Source organism: Balaenoptera physalus, assembly GCF_965194825.1.
Source record: "Balaenoptera physalus genome assembly, chromosome: 16".
In the NCBI taxonomy this organism is placed as follows: Eukaryota; Metazoa; Chordata; class Mammalia; order Artiodactyla; family Balaenopteridae; genus Balaenoptera; species Balaenoptera physalus.
The window spans coordinates 40759091-40783380 of NC_138898.1; the positions used below are offsets into that span (position 1 = coordinate 40759091).

At 39.5% G+C, this 24290-nt stretch overlaps 1 protein-coding gene across 3 annotated transcripts in view; it reads left to right on the top strand.

Moving 5' to 3' along the window:
• The window catches only part of BTBD3 (BTB domain containing 3), a 38522-nt gene extending 14676 nt beyond the window's left edge, over positions 1–23846 (top strand). Inside the window, exons 1-5 of one of the 3 annotated variants that reach the window (XM_082428615.1) lie at positions 523–606; positions 15285–15564; positions 16047–16137; positions 16709–16827; positions 19849–23846. In XM_082428615.1, coding sequence (XP_082284741.1) covers positions 15422–15564; positions 16047–16137; positions 16709–16827; positions 19849–20881 — 1386 coding nt within the window. In that variant the 5' untranslated portion in view covers positions 523–606; positions 15285–15421 and the 3' untranslated portion in view covers positions 20882–23846. Of the gene's footprint in view, positions 1–522; positions 607–14724; positions 15565–16046; positions 16138–16708; positions 16828–19848 lie in introns of those variants that run through there. The other 2 variants (XM_082428617.1, XM_082428616.1) reach the window with 2 other exon arrangements.
• Positions 23847–24290: the final 444 nt, after the last annotated feature.

A 24290-nucleotide genomic window follows, 5' to 3' on the forward strand; every position in this document is an offset into this window, starting at 1 on the left:
AATAATCTTACTGTCCACATTAAAAATGTGAGAAGGGACCCAGAAGCACCTCCCACTCCAGGTGCAGGTTCAGATGCCAAACCCGCTGTTCTAGCTGTTGCTTCCTCTTTTGCATAGTGCTTCCCCCCACCCCCATGTAAGACACCCACCCAGGCAGGGGTGCATCCCAGAGTGCTCCCTCCCTGTTCCTGGTTTCTTCCCTCACCCCTCCTATAGCCTCAGGAGATGAGGTGAGTAGGAGCTAGAAGCTGGCCTGGCTGCTGGAAAGGGAAGGGCAGTCACTCCCACTCCCTACCAGTCTCTCTGCAGACTCCCCACACCTCCCCTGAAGGATTTCAGCACATATTTCAGTAAATGCTGTAGAATATCTTTACAGGAATTAATAGATTTTCTAGTTAATTTAACAGTATTCAACAAGTATTTCTTTGGGACTTATGGGATCAGCCCATGCTTACCTGAAATTCTGGATTACTTTATTATCTGCTTTCTCCTGTCCCTGCCGTGAAAGACTCCTCAAAATGCCAAAATCAATCCTGAACTCTGGGCCAGCATACAGCTCCCAACACATTCTCAAAATCATCACCAGCCAGTGTTGTGCTCAACCAGGTGGGTGTTTGTTAGGGATGTCAATACCTAATGGTGTTTGGGTTGGGTTATAGGAAAATCAGATGCTTGAGGTCAGATCAACCAGTAGTTTGATTTTACAGTCTTTATATAATAATGTATAATTACTGAATGTAAGGTAACTAGGAGGATCACAATCCTACTAACGTGCACAGCCTCTAAAATCGTTTCAAGAATGAAGCTGAGGAAGTGTTTGAACACCAGCTTTTTAAGAAAAGGCAATTTTTAGGGCTTCCCTGGTGGTGCAGTGGTTAAGAATCCACCTGCCAGTGCAGGGGACACAGGTTCAAGCCCTGGTCCGGGAAGATCCCACATGCTGCGGAGCAACTAAGCCCTTGTGCCACAACTACTGAGCCTGTGCTCTAGAACCTGTGAACCACAACTGCTGAGCCCACATGCCACAACTACTGAAGCCCGCGCGCCTAGAGCCCATGCTCTGCAACAAGAGAAGCTACCTCAATGAGAAGCCTGCACACTGCAATGAAGAGGAGGCCCCACTCGCCGCAACTAGAGAAAGCCCGCATGCAACAACAAAGACCCAACACAGCCAAAAATAAATAAATAATTTTTTTAAAGCAATTTTTAAATGAAAAGTCACTGCTGTATTAGCTCCTTGACTGCTGTTAATTTTTTTTAAAGTTTTTTTTTTTTAATTAATTAATTTGTTTATTTTTGGTTGCGTTGGGTCTTTGTTGCTGTGCGCGGGCTTTCTCTGGTTGCAGAGAGCGGGGGCTACTCTTCATTGCGGCGTGCAGGCTTTTCATTGCAGTGGCTTCTCGTTGCGGAACACGGGCTCTAGGCATGCGGCTTCAATAGTTGTGGCACGTGGGCTCAGTAATTGTGGCGTGCAGGCTCAGTAGTTGTGGCACACGGGCTAAGTTGCTCCACGGCATGTAGGATCTTCCTGGATCAGGGCTCAAACCCACGTGGCCCTGCATTGGCCGGCGGATTTGTAACCACTTGTGTCACCAGGGAAGCCCCAACTGCTGTTAATTTTTTGTGTCAGAGATTGTCATTTTCTCATGTCCTCCATTCTGCCTACCTAATGTGCAAAAAAATGGTTGAGAATTATGCTCCGAGAATTAATTATTATTTTCTAGTAGAGTAGAACCAAAAAGCAGGTATGTTTAAAAACCTGGCCCTGATCACTTAGTTGTTTTTTTTTTTTTAAAGGATCTTCTTTGAAAACCTTTAGTAGCTTACCACAATCACACTTAAAATAAAATCCCAACTCCTTATGATGCCAGGTGAGGCATCAGTGTTTCTTATACTTTTTGACCTCAGGACTCTTATACTCTTGAATATTTCAAGAAACCCAAAGAGCTTTTGTTTATAGGGGTTATCTCTATTAATATTTACTGGAATAGAAGTGAAAACAAAGAAAAAAATTTAGTATTTACTAATTTGTTTAAAAAATAAATGTTTTGATTGAAGCTTATGAAGAAAATCTGGCCTCATACAGATATATAGCTGGAAAAGGAAGGAGTATTTTAATAGTCTTTTCAGATAATGGTGGATATTCTATGATAACCTCAACAAAACTTGGATACTAATTTCTGAAAGGTTGATTGCTATGTGGAATCTAAAACTGTCAGTGAACTTTTTGTATTCCTGTTATACTAAAATCCATTGATCTGTCTTGTACTTTGAATGGACCTTTTACTAATATGCATGATTCTGTAATGTAATAGCATTGTTATCAGAAAACATTGGTTCACTGAGTTATGCAAATCTTTAAAATGTTGACATGTTTCATTATACAATATAAAAAATTACATTTACCTGATGTCACCCGTGTTAATCAGAAACAGTCTTTAAGAAGTCTTTACCAGTCTTGGGAAGCTATCAAGCTCATGGTGGCATAATCAAGATTTCCAAAATTCTAACTTTTGCTTTTTTATTGGCAATAAATAGTCAGTTTTCCTTGAAGTGACAGGCTCATTTCATTCATTTTTGAGAAAATGTCTGCTAAATACCTAAGTGTGAATAAGCATACTTTGCATATTTTCTCAAGTGCAGTGGTGTTCCATGAAAAAATAGGCTGGTTCAGCTCTCACACAAACAGTTGCACAAGTATTTTTTTCTCAAGGCAACCGTTCTATTTCAGTTTTACCAGAAGTGCTTTAAGCATACTTCCCATTTCATCACATAGAATATTAAGAAAATGTATACTCAAGGGCTGAGATTTAATAAAATCAACAGTTTTTACTACTGCATCTCATAGAGATTCCCCAATGAAATAATACATGGATCATGGCAAAGGAATGCACAGTAGCTAATCTGCATTCACACAGGCTGTTTCATCACTGTTCCTAAATCCCCCTGCGCCCCCCCCCCCGCCCCCAGGTGTGGGTGGGGAGGCATAGGGAAGGCAAGGCCACTTGACAGGTCCTTCAGTGCTGTTCACTTTGGCTGCTTAGGGTCCACTGGAGTGACTGTCCAGGCTTAGGAACCAGCAGCTTCAATTGTGAAAAGGCAAGAGTCCCAGAGCCTGACTGTGGACCAGTCCTTATCTGTTTAAGGCTCCCTTTTCTGTTTGGAGCCGATGGCTCTCCCATGATGGCTTTTGGTGATGTGTCACCACTGCCAGATGCCACAGAGCGGTTTCAGAGGGCCTCAGCCACCGCATCTACTTCAAGTACCTTCTGAACCAGTGCAATTCAGAACTGCTTAAAATACTTAACACGTTAAGACACACACACTTTAACCAACAGGCGCAAAACAGTGTGTACTTCATCCCATCTTCCAAAAAATGTGCTTTTATAACCAGTTGAACTCGTTATTTAGAAATTCAAGCTATATTTTTTGCCAACACACAATTCAAGCCATTACCTTTTAACAATTTGTTTACATTATCAACCCTACTAATGATTTTAAAAATCATTGCTGCTGGTAAGTTTCCTTTCATAAACACACCAACGCAGCAAGAGACTTTGCAGCCATGGCTAGGGTATTCAGCTCCTCCACTATTGATATGACCATTTCCATTTGTGCTTATTACTCCAGTAATGTAAGATGATATATAGACCGAAGTTGAGAATTCTTTATTTTGGGGGAAGAAAAATAAAACATGTGATTACTTAACACTCCAGTTCTTCTTAGTAAAGTGTTTCACCGAGACACACCCGTGTTAAGAAGTGCATTTTTCTGCTTGTGCTTGTGCTCTGCAGTAATCTGAAATGTGACATTGCCCATCTCTAGCAGTGTGGTTTGTTTGCCGGGTAGGGGTGAGTTTCTAGACTATTCATACACTCAGTCCTGAACACACAGGTGTGTTTTATTACTTTGTTTGAAGATTGGGTGTGTCTAATGTAGTAGAAATTCTTGCATTCAGTGTTAAGTACAGACGAAACACGTTTCAAAGCCACATTTAAAAGTCTTCTTAATTATCCATTTTTTAAGATTATTCATATGACTGCTTTCCTCCTTTCAAGTGAATTGCTGAGAATTTATTATCCTTTCTAGTTCATTAAATCAGAAAATTCTCTACTGGTGCTATAAATAAATACACCAGGCCATGAATTGAGACCAGTTGATAAAGGCAGCTTTGTCCTGGGTACCTGAGTCTTGCTCCTCATTAGCCCATACTTCTCTCTGACTATGTGAATATCTGTAGTACATTAAATTTTAGACTCTAATGAAGCAAAGCCTTGCTCTGAGCACATATGGGGACTTGCTTTAAGTCGTGCTTCAGTATTTTCAGTTGGACTAGATGCTAGATGGATGCAATGTTATAAAACCACATTTGTGCTTAGACATGTTCAGGAAGCCTCAGGACACAGTTCACAGATGTCTCAGTTCTTTACCACTGTACCTCGTGTAAACCTGCATCTCGGACAGCTGGAAACTTGACAGCCCTCGGTTTCAGACCATGTCAGCCCAGGACCAGTTGCAGTCCACAATGCAATCTAAGGTTCTAGATGGACTTATATAAGTGCTGGACTTGATCGTTCCTGTTACAGAATGATTGTAAGCCAGGTGTGAGTGTGGTGCTTTTAGCTCTTGTTGGGAGGCATGGAGATGAGGCCCTCGGAGAACTCACCTAGTCAGACCACCTAAGGCAGGATGAAATGTGAGAAAGTGCGGCGTGGAGAGGCTGGGAACCTTCCTTGTTGAGGTGTCTGTGGACTGCATTGTGAAGGATGGGTAGGCTTCCGACAGGTGAGCTCTAAGGAAGAGAGGGCAGGGAGGATGGCAGGAAGCAGTGGGATCATTTCAGTTCAGGAATAGTCTTGTTTGCAAAGTGAGTGAATGAGGAGGACAAGTCACAGGGCTTGGAGTCAGGTCATGGAGATTCAGAATGCACTGCAAACTGTGTGGCTTCCTCTCGCTGAGAAAGGTGAGACAGAATTTCTTCTTTTTTTTTCTGGATAGATGCTTGGTCTGCACTCCTAGCATGCTGAAGCAACAGGTGAGACCATCCTCCTTTCACATGGTAACCTCTTTAGGAAGAGCAGCACAGAGTAGTTGGTTAAGACTTGGCCACATGCTGGGACTTGCCTGGTGGCTCAGTGGTTAAGAATCCGCCTGCCAATGCAGGAGACACGGGTTCGAGCCCTGGCCTGGGAAGATCCCACATGCCTCGGAGCAACTAAGCCCGTGTGCCACAACTACTGAGCCTGCGCTCTAGAGCACGAGCCACAGCTACTGAAACCCGCACTCCTAGAGCCCGTGCTCCGCAACAAGAGAAGCCACCATAATGAGAAGCCCACGCACCGCAGCGAAGAGTAGCCCCCGCTCGCCACAACTAGAGAAAGCCCGCGTGCAGCAATGAAGACCTGACGCAGCCAAAAATAAATGAATTAATTAACTAACTAATTAATTTTAAAAACTTGGCCACATGCCACTTAATAAATACCCCTTTTCATTTCCTTTTTATGCCATATTTTAAATTTTATGAGAGTATTACATTAAACAAATACTGGCATCAACCAGGTCTACTGTACTGAAGTCTCAGTGGATCATGGCATCCCTACAGCTGGCTAGTAAAATGCTTATGCAGAGCCCTGACTCCTGTAAATTTTGATCACCCTTTTCAGAGACTCAACTGTTCCTTGGTTTGGTTCCAGTCATCATCAATACTGTGGATCTTGTATGAGTCTATGCAGTTCTTGGCTGTGGTAAAATCATTGCTTCTCTGAGTGTTACTTAAAAAATTTGGGGCACTAATAGTTGAGTGGCCACTTTTCGAAGATATATTTTTGACTCGAATGCTTTTAATCTGCTCATTATACTTAGGTACACATGTAAATATTGTCTACCTATTGTTGTGTGATGCAGAGATTGGGGAAACCCAAATTTGAGAACATATTTTCACGAGTAGTCTTGACTTTCTAAATGAAACTTACTTGAGCATTATTTTATGAGCAACTAAATTTTATACTATACCTCTGGGCAGTTGTACAGACCTACTTCTATAGTAGCTCTTAATTAAAAACAAAAACAAAAACAAAAACAAAAAAAAGCTTGCTAAATATATTATTAGAATTGAATTTTTGTTTAAAGTACCTTATTTTCTTAGTTCTGACACATGCAATGAAACTATGTATAGAAACCCCTCAACTTTTATTCTGATTAGGACAGCATGAGAGATAGAAGCAACAAGGGGTACTTTATTGGTGCCAAATAATTATTTCCTGCAGCAAATGGTGGTCGTCTCTGAATGTTACTTGGTGTTGATATAGGTAAGGGTTTTGCCAACACTTACAGTACAGTGTGCCTTTATATTGTGTCCTTCACAACAGTCATGGGGAATTGTAGACTTTAAAGCTAATTAAAAGAAAGTAGCGTAAAACATATTTTTTTTATTTGGACTTAGAACAGATTTTACTTTGAGTTTTTGCCAGAAGCTGGTTTCTATAATAACCCTCCATCACAGGCTTCTAATTCTACTTGGATTTTTTTGTTAGAACACGTTTTTGTGACTCAGTTTAGAAATGTATGTGCTTTTTTCATTTTCATTTGGTGGTCTCTACTCTAGAAAGGATATATTAAAAATTGGGTTTGAAGATGCCTGGTAATTTCAGATGTGTTTGTGTTTTCCTGTAGCACAATTTCTCTCAGTATAGCAGATCTCTTATTTTTAGATCTTGTATTGTTTGCTTAAAATAACTATATTTCATTCTAGTCACATACATTGTAAAAATGAAGGAAGGCATTTCATTAAATAGTAATTAACTGAGGCTCTTGTGGATACGTGTATGGTGATAGTCAAAACACAAAATTGGTAACTTGTCTTTTCTATGTGACTTTGCAAAAATAGGAAATGAAAGTGTTTTGGTTTTTGGTTTTTTCTCGCCTTTAACAAAACTATCCTACTGATTTTACAGTGATAAAAATTTTTAATCTAAGATAATGTATATCGTTCCTTCAGGTGTTTTGGGGGGCTGTACTATGTTGAGTGAGAGGAGAGCAGTGCTCATTTCTAAGTGCCCCAGCGTGACTGAGGGCAAACGCACAGTGAAGTGACTTGTGTTTGGGAATCTTGTTTTATCTTGCAGAGCTTTTTCACTAAGTTGTGAATGTTGGGGAAATTGGTTTGTTACATCTACCCTGTTAATAAACAGGACTGATATAGAATGGTTTGAAGGTTGGTTTGAAGGTTGTCAGGATTTTTTCTTCCTGTTCCATGTGCTCATTGGAAAAGTGTGACTTTGTCAAATAAAGCCAGGCATTCTTTGGTTAAGTACATAAGTGAAGAGGGCCTTTGAATTTTAATGATCTGAGTGTAGAGATGATTTTGGTTATTATCTTCCTAATATCAGAAAAAAATATACTAGGCAAAGTAAAAAATACCTATGAAAAATATTTTTTATTTGACTAAAACATATTTTCCTCCTCTGTCAACTAAAGCCAACAACCGACCTGGAAAAAAAACGCAGCTGTGGTCAGGCAGAGTCGTACTTTCCAGAATTTCCAATAGGTTTAATGTTCCCTGTTGGGTCAGAACAGCCCCCCTTCAGGCCTTCTCAGAAGAGACCTCCTGAGGCCTGGTTTTACTTTTCTTTGGATAAATTGTTTTCAGGTACCTAGGAGAAAGTCATACATATAATGGGATCATTGTAATATAATAATATTTCTCCCTCTTAAAACTAATATTTTAATATTGATTCTATTTGTTTGAAAATTACTAATAATTTCAAACGAGTCATTTAGCTCCAGGTTTAACCTGTGTATCACATTGTTGTAGGTTAATCTTTGATTGATTGATTGATAAAATATCTTTAGCAAATATTACCCAGAGAGTTAATAGGCTTCTATTAATGAGTTTTATGTACATGTATAGTTGTGTGCCATGAGAATTTAGTAGAAATGCATTGTATTAATTCTGAAACTCTTACCAGTCCTGGCAATGGAAATTCACATTTTGGAATTTCCATGTAGACTTTTTACCATATCATCGGTTGTCATAGTAGCAGTCTCAATTGAGAATTGTGATTATATACTTTATCAAATGACTAGTTAATGAAAGCTCAATTATTCTGATGTAGTTCAGCCAGAATTCTGAGCCGGCATCTTGCCTGGTTAGGGGAGTAATTAACCAACCTAAAGAAGAGGGCCCTTTTTTTCTGTTGAGTTATATATATTTTACCTTATTTCACTGATTGTAAGGTGCCATCAGTTGTAAGGTATGCCTTTATTTTATGTACCAACAAGAAAGGGGAGGAACCTAAAGTTATACTCATAAAATGCCATCAATTGTAAGATTCAGCCCAATTTCAGAGATGTTAAAATGTTGCAGTGGGGGAGAAAAAGGAATCTTATAACCAATAAAATGTGGCACATGTCTATATATACATACATAGAGTTTTAGTTGGGTTTTGGTTATAATCATAATATTAAAATATAAAGAAAATTATATTAAATAAGTCATTATTTCTGCCAAACATTATACAGATTCTTTAGTTCTAGAAATCTAGAATTGGAAACGATAAGAGAGATATTGTGTAGTCAACAACTTTTACACACAAGGAAACTTAACATGAGATCACTCAGAGTATATAAAAATTAGCAATTGATTATATTGTTTACTAAAGGATCTTAAACTTTATGAAAGACTTTATAGTATTTTTTAAATACCTATCATTAGAGTATCTCATATGATATATTTTATATGTTCCTTTCAAGATCACCTCATTTAACATATGATAGAGAATGATTTGGCATTTAGATGAGTTGTTTAATAGTCCAAACGAGGTACCCATAGACATAGCTATAATCATCAAATATCATGTTAACTGCTACATGAAATTTTAAAAGAATCATTGTTCCTGCCTTCAAAGAATTGTCACATTCTACCTTTGGGCATTTTTTCCAAATTTAATATACAATTTTAAGGTTAACTGGAACTTTGTGTGGTGAATAGGAAATACTTAGTGAAACAGCCCATGAGCCTCATCCCTCCAGCCACACAGAGGCATGCCTTGCCCAAGTGTTTGTCTTAGTTATCATCACCCTTGGTGCTAGAATTCAAATGGGGTCATTGTTGAGAGGCCAAATTGAGTTGCTAGTGTAGACATTGCTGGGTGGCTCTGGACTGCTTGCCGCTTTGGGCTCTCTCAGGAGGTGGGTACAGCTGGGTATCCACCAACAGGTGGTCTCGAAGTCCAGTGGACACCCAGCCTGGAGTGTGGGTTCTAGGTGCACAATTGGGCATTGTGTGGGACCTGATCACAATGCACGACAGAGATCTTGGTTATTGAACCTCACCTGCAAAATCCGAACAAGAGCCACAGCAAACCGGGGCCTGCTTGGTGGGGCTGGAGCAAGCCTGCAGATGGATGAAATGTCAGTAGCTGTAAGCCAGGAAGATTAGGAGGGCAGGGAGCCAGATGAATCTTTGGGTTTTTGTGTTTTGGAAAGTTGTATCACAAATATTTCCTGCTTTGGGTACAATTGTTGCTAATAGTGGAAGTTTACCTTTGCAGAGTGTTTTCAACTTTTATCAAAGTGCTTTCACAAACATGTCATCTTGCCTTCAGGAGAAACCTGAAAGGGATGAGCTAGGTAGAATCACCCCATTTGGCAGATGAGTAGAATGATGTTTACAGATTCTAAGTAACTAACCCTAAGTTCGCTAGTTATTGGCTCTTTTTGTTTTTCACTATACGGTGCCGCCCAATGCTTGACTGTATTTATTTCCAAATTTAACATACATATAGTCTGTTTTCCAGCAACTGTTGCTATCTTTAGGGATTGCCACCATTTTGTCACTTATATTTTATACCTCCCAAATCACAAACATAACTTTTGCTCAGTACTGAAGAGAAAGATAAGCAAAACCAAAACACTGTTCCATCATAATTTATCAGGTTATATTACTCTCCTCTGTTAGGTTCTGGAGGTGTCCACCCTGTAGCTGTTTAGGTGTCTTGTAGTAAACTAAATTCAAGTCCAGACAAGGAGTGCAGGGTTAGAGCAAGTTAAACAAGAGTTGCCAGCGTTGTTAGTAGTTGACATCGCATTTGTTGGTGTTAACCGTGAATGGCTGGTTTTCTAATTTTCCTTTCACTGGAGAGACTCTTCTGTTTCTGAGCAGCTTCCTCATGGCTGCTGCGCTCCTGTGTTCCTTCCTGTTACAGTTCCTCTCCATTTCTTCCCAGAAAGTGTCCCTCTCTCATTCTTCCAGCAGTTGCTTCCTGCAGGGTACAGAGTATATATATGTTCACGGTTTTCATAACTGTAAATTCGGACATGTGTTTTTCTTTTAAAGTAGATTAGAAATATGAAGATAAAGCATTACATAAGATTGTGGGGTAATTACTGTGGGTGAAAATTAGAGCGAGTGGAACAGACACAATTAAGCAAGCAGTCAGGAAATCTGCGCTCCAGTCTGGACATTGCCCCACAACCTAACTGTGGACTTTTCACAAATCCCGTAATCTTTTGGACCCCTAGTTACCTTATCTGTGGGACAGAGTTGCATTAAATGATTTCTATAGTCCCTTTTAGTTCCAAACCTTACTCAAGTCCCCAAACTGAATAAACAAGATTCTGTAATACCAAATAAAGACCGGATGTCTGGCAAACCTTCCAGTGGTGAAGAGGATGATCTAAGTGAGCTTAATTCTGTGCATAATTTTATTATTATCGGGAATTGAATGGGAAGAGATAAAGGTGATTGAACTTTCCGGCAGTTATAAAATTATCTGAAATCCACTGCTATTAGCTAACCTTTTCAGCTTGGTTCCTAATCTTGCTCACCATTGCATGCCCGACACCTAATACACTGCGTGATCAGCATGTTTGTATTTTGAGAATACTTTCATAAAAGATTGATGGGCTTCTTGACTTCACCTATTTATTTACTTTATGAGGGCAAATTAACCATGTCTCATAACAGCTTTAAAATTCAGGACGTGTAGGAACAAGTGGTATGCTAGTCAGAAAGAAATTTTAGAGGTGAAATTTGACAGTAGATACCAGGCTGGTATTCTTTATTCTTCAACCCAGTGGGTGATGTTTATGGGTTACGGATTCAATAGATGGGATTTTAACTATTTATATTCAATTTCAAGGGGGGGAAAGAAGCCATAATTTGTGTTTAATGAGATAGACTATAGAAATGAAAGCAGAAAATAAAGTGATACGATGAATATTTTGACTATTCAAATTAATCTGCGATTTCCATAACATTTTATTATGTTCTGCATCATGAGTTACTCTGAAAGACAGATATGGCTTCTCTTTCCAGAAAAATAAATGCAAACTCCCAATTTTGCATGTGATTTGAGGGGTTTGTTTCATGGGCTCCATTAAGTTGATGCAGCCTTGCCTTCTTCCTTGTCTGGTGGCCCCTAGTCCAAATTCCTGATAGGAAAGAACCCTGGGATATTAAGCCTTAAAAGTCCTTGGAAATAATCTAGACCAGTGTTACTTAAACTGTGGTCATGAAATCAATGGACTGTATCAAAACCAACATTAAAAAGAAAAGAATAAAACAGAAAATATCGGAGTGTTTCATAACATGCTAAGCATAAGTTTTGTTTTGTGACCTTCTTTTCCATTTGTATATAGATATATGTGTTTATGTGTGTTAGTACCGGGTCTGAATACAAAATGGATTTCTTGCTGTGGATTGAGGGTAGAGTTTGAGAAACACTCATCAATTCTGGATGAACCTCTTCATTGTGTAGGCGCTCTAAAGGCTAAATGATTTGTCCCGACACTCTCCCTCCCTCCCCCTCCCAACACACACACAGCTCTTTAATTTTTAGTGGCTGAGCCAGGACTGAACCAGACTATTTGATTGCTAATTGTGCTGTACCACAGTGCTAATTTTTTGAAATAGAATTTGAAGTAGATTATTTTAAAATATTAGGTGGTTCATCTGTTTCACACTTGGCATTTTTTAATCCTTTATTTTTCCCACTAATTGTCTCTGTCACTGCCCTTTAAAATAATTTGGGCTTGAGCTTCTTTTCCTGAGAATTGAAAAATATTTGGGGACCTCTCAGTTGGCTGTCTACACATCTGAATCATAGAATTTGACACTTAGGGGCTAATCAGGATTTCAGAACAAGACATGAAGGTTCAAAATTAAATTATTTTGAATTATTTGTCCATTCACTTGAAATGAATGTGAAACGTGGCTCCAGATGTTGATCCCGGAACATTGGGAAGACCTTGTAACATTCCCTTAGTCATGTGTATGAGGTTTTCTCAAACTTGAATGTCATGTAGATTACTTGGAGAGTTTTGTTAAAATACAGATTCTGATGCAGAGTCTGGCTGAGGTCATGGGTTTCTAACAGGCTCCCAGGAGGTGCTGCTGCTGCCCCTTCGACCACACGTGCAGTGGCAGGGACCTTATATTAACTGCCTTATTATCGTGGTAAGAAAAGGTGGCTCTCAGCAAGCTTTTCATTGTCTTGATTTTATTAACATTTTCATGCCTTTACAAATTGGCTACAAAAATTAAAATATCTTTCTTGTTTTTTAAAAAACTGGATTATTTTTTGTAGTTAAAAACATGTCTTTAAGACAGCCGTGCTCATCGGTCCCCACATCCGTGAATAAGGACAAGGCCCCTCTTTGCAGCACTGTTCTAGGTGATTCCAGTTTAATTCATATTTCCAAGCTTCTCCACAAAACTTAATTTTTTAAATAACTGAAACTTAATTTTATAAAGCACATTTTCTAAAGTATTATATCATTTTCTTTCTTAAACTATTACGTGCACTTTTTCCTTTATTCTAGCGGTAAAAGAGCAGTGTTTTTTGGAGCCTTTTCTGGTGAAGGGTGTTGAACTATATGCAAAATGAATAAAAACCACAAAACTTCTAAGCTCTTGTGTTTGTCTTTCATGCTTTTTGTGTCTTTTGTCTTTCCAGCTGCTGGTAAGTCTGTCTCAAAACGCTTCATTTCCCTTCCATTCTAATTGATTACTTCTGACCTGAAGGAGCCAGCTACTAGGTTTGTTAGAAGTACACAGGGAATTAATCCCAGTCAAAAGGAGCTCCCTGTCCTGGGGGCTTTTCTAGGATGGTGATGGTCAGGAAGTTCAGTAGCACTTGAGCAGGAGAGAAATCCTTTGGTTTTAATCATATTCTGAAAAGTTAGCTCTAATAGGAACTCACTTGTTTCTTCTTCGTGCCTTTCTCCATGTGTTTCTTTCTCTCTCTCTGTTTCTCACACACACACACACACACACACACATTGTGTGGTGAAGTGTGTTTGCAGGCAGTTGGAAGTGTGTGTGTGTGTGTGTGTGTGTGTGTGTGTGTGTGTTAGCCCTATGACTGGGAATACGGTACTTGTAGTAAATAAGTGGCACTTCAGGGTTTGTATGAAATGGGGGTGAACAACCTGTGCTAAAGACCATGGTTCTCTTTGCACACAGTCTGTCCTGCAGTGGCTTTGTAAACAGGTTTAAGAATAATAATGATGACAATAAAGAGGATATTCCTTGGTTCAGTTTAGTGATTCCGGGTCCCAGGGATTTAATGTCTGATTTCAGTTGTGTTATCTTTAGTAGACTGTCGGTTATAACAGCAACCAAAGCTCCCATTTGTTGGGCCCTCACTCTCAGGAACTCATTATTCAGATGGATGTGGTGCAGCAAGCAGGGCGGTGGTCATGAAGGTGCGTCAGGTGGGGGCAGCACGTGGCTGCCGCCCTTCAAACCAGTAGGAGTGATAGTGCTTCATTCTCGTCATTAGGCCCCCCTAGAAATGCATGCGCATGTGTGGAACCTGCAGCAGGTGTTTTTTCCTTACTCAGCAAAGCTAGAAACGTTGGAGGATTCACATCTATGAAAACCGTGTAGTGGTTGTTAGTACTGTTCTGATTCAAAGCTGAGAGAACCTGTTTGCATCTTAACTGTGCAGCATTGGAACATGTATCATTTTGGGTAGCCTTATTATTGGTTTTGTGTTAGAATTTGTGAATTACATTCTTTAAAACTGTGATGAGGCTAAATGTAACCATAACATTTAGGTTGGATTTTTTTGAAGTCCTAAACAGGGCCCCGTTTCACATATTTTTAGTGAATTACAGCCTTTAAACACTGATTACCAGATTTGTCTCATTTGAATCTTATTTTTACATCCAGAATGTGTCTTATGTTTCAGTGCAGCTAAAGCAACTGGTATCATTTTAGTCTAATTAACAGTATTTTGTGATCTGGGACTCCTGTCAAAGATCATTATAGGAGCTAGAAAACACTGGGGGGTAAAATGAACACATGACCTCATCTCTTATTTGTACTAGACTATAACTTGCATTCAAAGAGACTAAAAAAGGAAAAAGAAAAATTTCATTCCTTCCCATTAAGCTGTAATAAATGTGTTTAATATGGATTTGCTATTAATAATCCCTTTTAGCTGGTAGAATGGAAGATTTTGTTTGAAGTACTAGAAACTAAATGCTGCCGGGATCAAGATTTTACTAGAAACAGAGTAGATATCAGTCCCTGCTTGTTTAACTGGGGGAATAAAAATGCACATCTACTGAAGAAAAATCTGTGGACATAAACTCTTCTCTTCCTGTTTTCCAATATATTTCATTGGTTGTTTATCTTATTTAAATGTACAATAATATAGTAGCCAAGAGAATGCAACTGCTGTTCCTTTAATATCAGAACTATGCACACTACAATAGGTGTCACTGTTTTGCTTGGTCCAATCATGACTGGTGACTTCAGCTATTGGCTCCGAGCACTGGCTGTCTGACTCCATCTGCAGGGCTGTAATACCTACTCTCCTCCGATCCATTCACCACACAACTTCAGCCGGCCGAACAGACTCACGCGGCTCCAGCACATCATGCTAACCTAATTCAGAAAACAAGTGCTACGGCTCTCTGCCTGTCACCTTTGCTCAGTGTAGCATTTTCAGGTGATCTAGGAAACTGGGTTATTTTTATGAGCAAATAAGAGAAACAGGAATCATGATGGGGATGTATTTAACAGACCCAGTACTGGATAAAACTTAAAGCCAGTTTCTAATTCAACATAGTAAAAAGGTCACCTTGCCCGGCTGAGAAAAGAAGCAAAATATCAGCTTGCTGGTTTCTGTTCTCATCTTAGCTCGTGCTAGCCTCTTTTCCTTGATGCTCACACCGATTTGGAATATCTGGCTATAAAGAGAGACCTACTGTACTCATGGTAGATGACAAGGAAAAGAACATGAAATGTCTCACCTTCTTCTTGATGCTTCCAGAGACGGTAAAGAACAGATCCAAGAAAAGCTCGAAGAAAACAAATCCTAGCAGTAGCAGCAGCAGCAGTAGCAGCAGCAGCAAGTTGCCTCCAGTTTGTTATGAAATAATTACCTTGAAGACTAAAAAGAAGAAGAAGATGGCTGCTGATATATTCCCCCGAAAGAAACCAGCCAACTCCAGCAGCACCACTGTCCAGCAGTACCACCAGCAGAATCTCAGTAACAACAACCTTATTCCGGCCCCGAATTGGCAGGGTCTTTATCCCACCATTAGAGAGAGGTAAGTGCCGGGCCAGCATATTTACTTTAAAAGTTTTCCTGTGTTGAAGTTTCTGCTTTTGCACAACGTGTAATGTATTTTAACATAAATCTGTGTTTCCTCTTTTCCCAGAAGCTTTATTGGTAATGGAAAACTGCCTTGTATCTTTTCCAGAATAGTACAGCTGTTTTCCTCTTAGATAAAAATGTTTTTGTAAGCTGTAGCATTTAGGTGACAGGGTTGTGTCTGTGGGTTATAGAAGATAGAAACCTTTTATTTGTCCTTAAGTCTAAAGAAAAGTTTGGATAACTTTTTTTTTAAACTTCAGTTACTTCCATGTGTTTGCAGTGATTACAAACACAGTTGTATAGTTGGAACCTTTATTTGTAGCTTTACCCTGAAGTTATTAAACTGTTGTTTAGCTTGTGAACCTTTTGTGGGTTTTGTATGTTGGGGAGGGGGTGTTAAAACGCTGTGAATTAATGAATTGCCTCTGTTTACAGAAATGCAGTGATGTTCAATAATGATTTGATGGCAGATGTACATTTTGTGGTTGGGCCACCAGGTGGGACTCAGCGGTTGCCAGGACACAAAGTAAGCAACAGATGCATTACTCGTTTAGTACTGAGATTTACAAAGAGGGACCCTCTCCGTGAGCCTGGAACTTGGGGTGGGCAGCTTGCCAATGGCAGGCAGTGCGTGTTTCACCCGATCACAGAGAAAGCGCAGCGTCTCCAGAGGGCCTTGGCCACGCTTAATTTTTTTCTTTGTTTCCTTCTACCCTGCTTTATGTCTCACACAAAAACATGCCCTCTTAACTCTACAGTCATGGGAAGTTGTTGTGATAGGTTAGGAAAGTCGTATGTTTACCCTTCTCCTAGAAATCAGTTAGATAAGCTTTTATTTTATTTATTTTATAATGAAGGAACTTGGGCATCAGTCTGTTAAAGCCTTGATAATTAGCAGCATAGAGACTGGTTTGCGTGAACTTCTGTCTTTTGCTTTCATGGCCGGATCCACTGTACCTTCCTTGGCTTTGTCAGTAGAGCAGGTGTTAGGTGCTCTGTGTCCACTAAAGCTGATTGCTTAGAGTTGTTTTTCTGGATTGATTTGTTGAAAATGTTTTCAATTTAGTGCATGAAATAAGATTTCCCTTTCTCCACAGTATGTTTTAGCTGTTGGGAGCTCTGTTTTCCATGCAATGTTTTACGGAGAACTTGCCGAGGACAAAGATGAGATCCGTATACCAGATGTCGACCCTGCTGCTTTTCTCGCTATGCTGAAGTAAGCATCTTGCGTATGTTTGGAAAGAGTTTGTTTATGCTGTTTTTGTGCTCTTATGGCTTCACAGTTAAGTATAACTTCCAGGTAATAGAAAAGAGAGACTGATGAAGAAAGTGGGTGCTGCTTACCTTGTAAATGTTTTTGATGAAAACTCCTGTGCATCTTTCCATGGGGAGCATGTGGAATGAAGCAGACGTTTACAATCACACCTTGGCATGGAATTTGGGGGCAAGTGGCACGTATAGTGATTTCATTTTTAATGACTTATAATTAAAGAAAAACTTTCTGGTGTGTTATCTAATAGAGCATGTTCTCTCTGAAAGTATTGTGTGTGAAGAAGTCTTTAAAAAGACATAAATTATATTTTTGCTTCACAATTCCAGAAATTATATACATTATTTAAATACCACCAGTTAGGAAGTTTTTAAGTTTTCTAGGAGTTATTGTCTCCTATCAGCAAATATAAAACTTACTATCTGTTGAAATTGTCTGATCTTGATGCACACATACATACACATGCTCTCACATGAAGTCAGATACTATTTCTCAAGGATAAGAGACATTTGCATTTTGTAGTAGAGGAGAAATTTTTGGAAGATGAATGATTTTCTATAGATTTATATGGATTTGTTCAGAAAAACTTCGATTGGTCATAAAGAAATGTAAAGTTATAAGATATAAATTTATTTAAAAAATAGTTTTCTCTCTCATGGGTCTTTTTCAGAATCCAGTAAATGTTAACCAGATAAACAGAATCTACTTCTGTGACCTGTGTTGGTGCTGAACAGTGTCATAGTCTACTGTGTGGTTAGGGTCCAGTGATTATTCTAAGTAATATTTAGGTGATTTTTCTTGATTCTCATTCTAGCACACCAAAGTGTATCAGAGTTCAAGGTTACCTGCTGCTGTGGGGATTTTGAGTCACTGGAATAAATTACAATGTTTGTTGAAAAAAATTATTCATTGGGTCAACAAGTTGGACAGTAATCCCACAAACATTTAAAATGTTGATATATATTGTCTTCTGCCTACTGAAAAATAAGTATTATAGTTAGTTCCAGAACTTTAAAGTGTTTAATTCTTTATGTGTAGTATAGTTTTGAAATCCATTTGCTGCTCTCTAGAACTTTCATAGTGGGAGATAGGGAAATTAAAGGCAAGTGAGCACGTGAAGTACCAAAACATAAACTAATCCACTACTTTTAACGAACAGACACTTTGTGACCTTGGTAATGTTTTAGAGATATACATACGGAACTCAATTTTACCTGGAGCGATTTTTGTGTGTTGTTTTTTTCCCCAGTGAAGTTAGCTTTGTATATTTGACATTATTTCTGTTGCAGAGGAGAATGCTGACACTAGTTCGGCATTTTGGCATCACTGTAGTCAAGTAGACTGTTGTGTTGCCGCAGATATATGTACATAATTAGGAAACCCGAGTACAAGTCACAAAATTCCATTTCACCTAAGCCATTTGATTCATCATTTGACAGGCATCTTTTCTTATAAATGTGTTGCCTAGAATATATCTTGATACAGCTTTTTAAAGTTATATGAGCAGTCCACATAAAGTGGTAAGAATCAGAAATGTAGCAGGTGCCATTTACTGTCGTGCTGTGCTTGATCAGCACAGCGTGGTTGCCTGGGATAGCGGAGGCCAGGTTTTCCTCACCCCTGCATTGTGGGTGAGTAGCCAGTACTCCTGGAAAGGGGGCTGTCAAGAAAAAGGGAAGACCGGTCACTTGCCAGTTCCAGGGTAAGAGCTACAAAGTGCTGACCGTGCTGCAGAATCCTCCCCACGGTCCTGGTGCTGCAGGTATTTAGTCGAGCAGTCTTGCCATCTTGCCAGTGGCTGGCTTAGTCTATCAGAAAAGAGTAAGGGCTTCCTGGGAGAAAAAAATTCAGGTTCCATTCATGATTGGTCATTTTTCTCATTGCCATTCTTATATTTTTGTACTTTCTTACAGAAGCTATTGCTTATTTCCTGTTATATGTGTTTCACTAAGGAAAATGTCACAGCAAATAGCTAAACACCTTAGCTAGAAAAAATTTTTAATTATGTTATTAGTATGTATTTTTTACTCATGTGTAGTTCTTACTATCTCTTAGCCACAGCATCTAAAAGAAGCAGATGATTTCTATCTTTACTTACCATCTTGGGAGACTGCCACTGTCCCCCAAAACAATAAGAAGTATCTTATCTCCTGAAATGGGGACACTTCACAGAAGCACACAAATAGTGCATACTTAGACTTTCTTACTTTGTTTTTTAATTAAGTATATCTGGAAATAATGTATTCTTTAATTCTGAAGGTGGAAGGAATGTGTGGGGGAGAAGAAAGAATTTAGAGTTTAAAAAAAAAAAAGCCAGATACAAAGCCTGCGTTGGATTCTATGTAAAGTTAACTGGAAGATAGCATTGGAGCCCATATTTAAAAGTCTACTGAACTTGGAACTACTTGAAAAATATCTTAAGATCAGGTTTTGTTTTGTGTTTAAGGAAAATTCAAGTCATTCTTATATAATAGCGTCAAGATGCAATCATTGCTAACATTATAGTGTTGATATTAAAGATACTTGTTTCCATCTGAATTTGCAGAAACATTTTTAAGTAAGTCTACATACATATATTTCTCCTAAAACATATGGGGGTTATTTTTAACTAAATATAGTATAGTATATATAATAGAATTTTGCTATATTTTTTCCTCATATTCACTATTTTTGATTTCAGTCCTTTCTCAAACAGTTCTAGTATCTTCTATTTTTTGTAGCTTTAAAATACAGGCTGGAATGGTTACATGAAGTTAATGTCTTTGATAATACAAAGTTGCTACTAAGTTGAAATATTAATAACTTATGAATGTATTTCAGACGTTGCTTTAATGTCTAATCATGTTTGTAATAACTGTCCCATAAGATGATTTTCTTGGAACTAACTTGAAAGTAGTTACATCTTTTCTCACTGGACATGCTCATTTTTGTGAAAATTCCATTTACATGCAGCACTCTTTCTTACAGATACATCTATTGTGATGAAATTGACTTGGCTGCTGACACAGTCTTGGCCACTCTTTATGCTGCCAAAAAGTACATCGTCCCTCACCTTGCCCGGGCCTGTGTCAATTTCCTGGAGACCAGCCTGAGCGCCAAGAACGCCTGTGTCCTCCTGTCCCAGAGCTGCCTGTTTGAGGAGCCGGACCTGACCCAGCGGTGCTGGGAGGTGATCGACGCCCAGGCCGAGCTCGCTCTCAAGTCTGAGGGGTTCTGTGATATTGACTTCCAGACACTAGAAAGTATCCTCCGCAGGGAAACTCTGAATGCCAAAGAAATTGTGGTTTTCGAGGCAGCTCTCAATTGGGCTGAAGTGGAATGCCAGCGACAAGATCTGGCTTTGAGCATTGAAAACAAGCGCAAGGTCCTCGGGAAGGCGCTTTACTTGATCCGCATCCCGACCATGGCCCTGGACGATTTTGCAAACGGTGCTGCACAGTCTGGAGTCTTAACTCTGAACGAGACCAACGACATCTTCCTTTGGTACACCGCGGCCAAGAAGCCCGAGCTGCAGTTCGTGAGCAAAGCCCGCAAGGGCCTCGTCCCGCAGCGCTGCCACCGTTTCCAGTCGTGCGCCTACCGGAGCAACCAGTGGCGCTACCGGGGCCGCTGCGACAGCATCCAGTTCGCCGTCGACAAGAGGGTGTTCATCGCGGGCTTCGGGCTGTACGGCTCCAGCTGCGGCTCGGCCGAGTACAGCGCCAAGATCGAACTCAAGCGGCAGGGCGTCGTCCTGGGGCAGAACTTGAGCAAGTACTTCTCAGACGGCTCCAGCAACACCTTCCCCGTGTGGTTTGAGTACCCGGTGCAGATTGAGCCGGACACCTTCTACACGGCCAGTGTGATCCTGGATGGCAATGAGCTCAGCTACTTTGGACAGGAAGGCATGACGGAAGTTCAGTGTGGCAAAGTCACCGTCCAGTTCCAGTGCTCGTCGGACAGCACCAACGGCACTGGGGTGCAGGGGGGGCAGATCCCCGAACTTATATTCTACGCTTGAGCACGCTTCCCGGAGCAGTGTGGGCTCTGAGGTGCACACCACACTCCTCCTTGCTTGATGCTTAGCTCAGCTGCAGATATGCTATCAGCGCAGGTAATTTGTAATGAACGGAGCTGTAGGCAGGTTCTAATTTCTTTCAACCTTTTAATTATGTACAGACAAAAATGCGGCATTCAGCTTTTAACTCTATGCCTAAAAGAGCCAAGTTCTCATCAAGGCTTGTGGTTCTTAGAGTTGGATCTAAACATCTGGGGAGATTTTTGAGTTCTTTTCCAACTGCCCCACTGACCTCCCAGTTTTGTCCCTCTTAGGAAGATTTTCAGATCACCTGAAATTCCCTTTTGGGCTTTATTTTAAATAGGAATAAATAGTCTAAAATAACAATAACAAGAATTATTTTTAAACAGAACCCCTCACTTCCCGAAAATCAGATAAACCTCAGTGTACAATTTTGAAAGACGTATTGCTTCATAATTAATTTAGAAAGTAGACAGTAGTCACCTTTACCTTCTTATTTTATTTCCTTTTAAATATTTTACTTTTGGGCATTGCTTTTTCTTAAATCCTAAATTCATACGATTGTTAAATTTTAAACTGCAAAGTGTCAATGTAAAGTAAGCAAGTAAGAACTTTGAAGTTTTAGGTCATGACTTTTGCTACAAACAGATTTATATTCTTTTAGTTTAGAAGACAGAATATTGCAGTACAGAGACTTCTTTTAGAAGTAACTAAATTATAAAATTTTATTGTCATTAGGAAAAAGTTGCAGGCCTATTAATTTAAACTAAAACGGTTTTAAAAGGAAGCCTAAAAAAGTCCCATACGACAAATACTTTAATTGATGACATATTATAATGCAGAGTTTGAAAAAGTCAGACCCTTTTCCCTGCTTAGATTCTGATCCCTGCCATTTGCGGGTTTTCAAAAGTTGTACTGTATAGCATTCCTATTCCCTTTTTCCCATGAAAAGAGGACCAAACAATTCTTTAGATGAATAGAATAACAATTAGTTTTGTAGCACCACATGTTAATGTAATAAGATATTTTATTAATTGATTTTTTTTTTTTTTAATCTGAAATGTACTTCACCGGATCTACTTTGACCACATTGTATCTTCTTAGTTAATTATAATTCTGTCCTGTTCCTGGACTGCTAGAATCTGGCCTCTGGCCATCTTAAAGTGCCAATATATGCCTGCAGGGTTTTTAGAAAATGGTCTCGAGCGATACACTTGATGATACCTAATAGTCACTGCCTCAGCATCACATCCAGCTCTCTTATTTGTCCACGGATAATGTAAACAAAGGAGGGAAAAGCTCATCAAAACATTCTCCTTCAGCGAAGGCTTGTGCTGGCTTAGTGCCCGTGACCCTGGTGGTGTCCACTGTGTTCACTCCCAGTTGAAGTATCCATGTGTTTCTGGGCAGCTTTTCTGCCCAGCGTGATCCTGAGATGGCTTCCCCACCACCCAGAGTGTGGTCGCTGGCCGCCTCCTTCTCCTGCTCTGTGAGCCCGAAGCTGGCTCTGGAGCAGGGGTTAGTCCTGGGGTGGGTGTGTGTGTGGGTGCCCGTGCGCGTTCAGGTGCGTGCCAGCTCAGGAATTGTCTCCTCCCTGCCTGGTCAGTGAGGGCTGGGACAGAAATGGTCCCCCTGCTGGCCCCAGCTGGGCCCCAGTGAGTGACTGCCTGTGCTTCTGGGCCACTTGTCCCCCTGTAGACGTGGGCTTGTTGCTTCGGCCAGCTTCCCTGATGGAGGAGAACACTGGATTACGGGAAACGTTTTAATCACCTTTACCATTACCTATGTGTGTTAGCGCAGATGATCAAAAGCTATCATGGTGATTATAGATGAGTATTCCCAGGACAACTTTCCAAAATTATCTAACAATTATTTCTTATTAGCAAGATGACAGTAGTTTTGGCAAACTATGAAATAAAGGTACGTTTTCAATTTAAAAAGTGCTTCTACAAAGGGTATTATTTATAAATTATGGTTAAACATTTCGGTAGCTCATAGTTACTTTGCAAATTGGTAGACTATATACCTAATTGGAAGGCACTCATTTTTAAGCCAGAGGAGAAGAAACTTTATTTAGCACTAATTTCATCATATCAGATTGTTGGCGGTGGGTGTGATAACCTTAGAGTGAAGATTGTTCATTCAGTAACACCCATGGTCAGTGCTCCTGTTAGTAGCTGCCCTCCAGAGGCTGGGGAACCGCTGGGTGAGAGCCACGTGAGATCCTGTACACTAGGTGTGGAAGAACTTAATTTTATATTAATTACTATCACCTGAAAAAGAAAAAAAAACAAAACCCATCCATCATCTGATTGGGTGGTGCCAAGATCTGTGGGTTAAATTTGAAAGTTGTATTTAAAACAAGAAAACTTTATCTTTTAAATCCTATTCTCCCTTCTGCATTTTCAATGACAGGGCATTAAGGCTAATGTGCTTGCTTTATTTTCTTTGGTAATCTCAAATTTTGTAGCTTTTAAAACTAGAAACCATTGTTCTGACAAGGCGGGCAACTGTAGTGTATAAACGCAACTTTATTAAACAATGCCCTGTAGATGCTTTTCCCAATGTATCTGGCAGTCTTTGTCATTGTTTATATCCTGGGGATAAGGGGAACTAGGCTAGCAGTTCTAATGTAACATTCTTTAAGCATATCTTAATATAGTATTTAAGTAAATGGTCTAATTTCTACATAACTGTTGCACTGAACTGTCTTTTTTTTTAAGGTGTTTAAATAAGCTCGCTAGTTCAAGACACTAGCCACTTGTGCATCAGTGTGCTTGAATTCAGTAGCTTACAGCATTATTTATGAAGGAAAAATATATAAATATGAAGTACCTCATGTTGAATGTTATTGTACTGTATTTTTAATGTAACAGTGCAGATCTTGTTAGACACATGAATGTATATAATCATGTTAAGTGAAAATAAAATAAAACTGGTTCATAGATTTGTTTTCCTTAGCATTTTTGTAGGTCCCTTGAAATAGTAAAAAAAAAAAAAAAAAAAAAAACTCATTCTGGCACTTTTGGTGCCACTTATATTTTACAGAGATGGTTTTTTCAGGAGCATTTGTTTGCTAAGTTATTCACATATCCTTGATCCCTAAAGAAGTAAAATTCTGAGGCAAAAGCATACAAGAACAATGAATATGTTAATCAGTTGCATTGTGGAAAGCCTGACTGTTAAGTTGATGAGAGGGAGTGAATGGATACATTTATATTCCAGGAATGGAGTTTGTGGTTGGCTGGCATTCTGGGTAGAGTTGCTCAAATGTCTTGTAGATCTCCCTGTACTCTGGGCTGTTGACACCAGATCACATCTAGCTTTAGATGTGACCAGTGCTGCTGCTTATTCCTGCTTTGTTATAATTGCTTATTACATCTAGGAATAA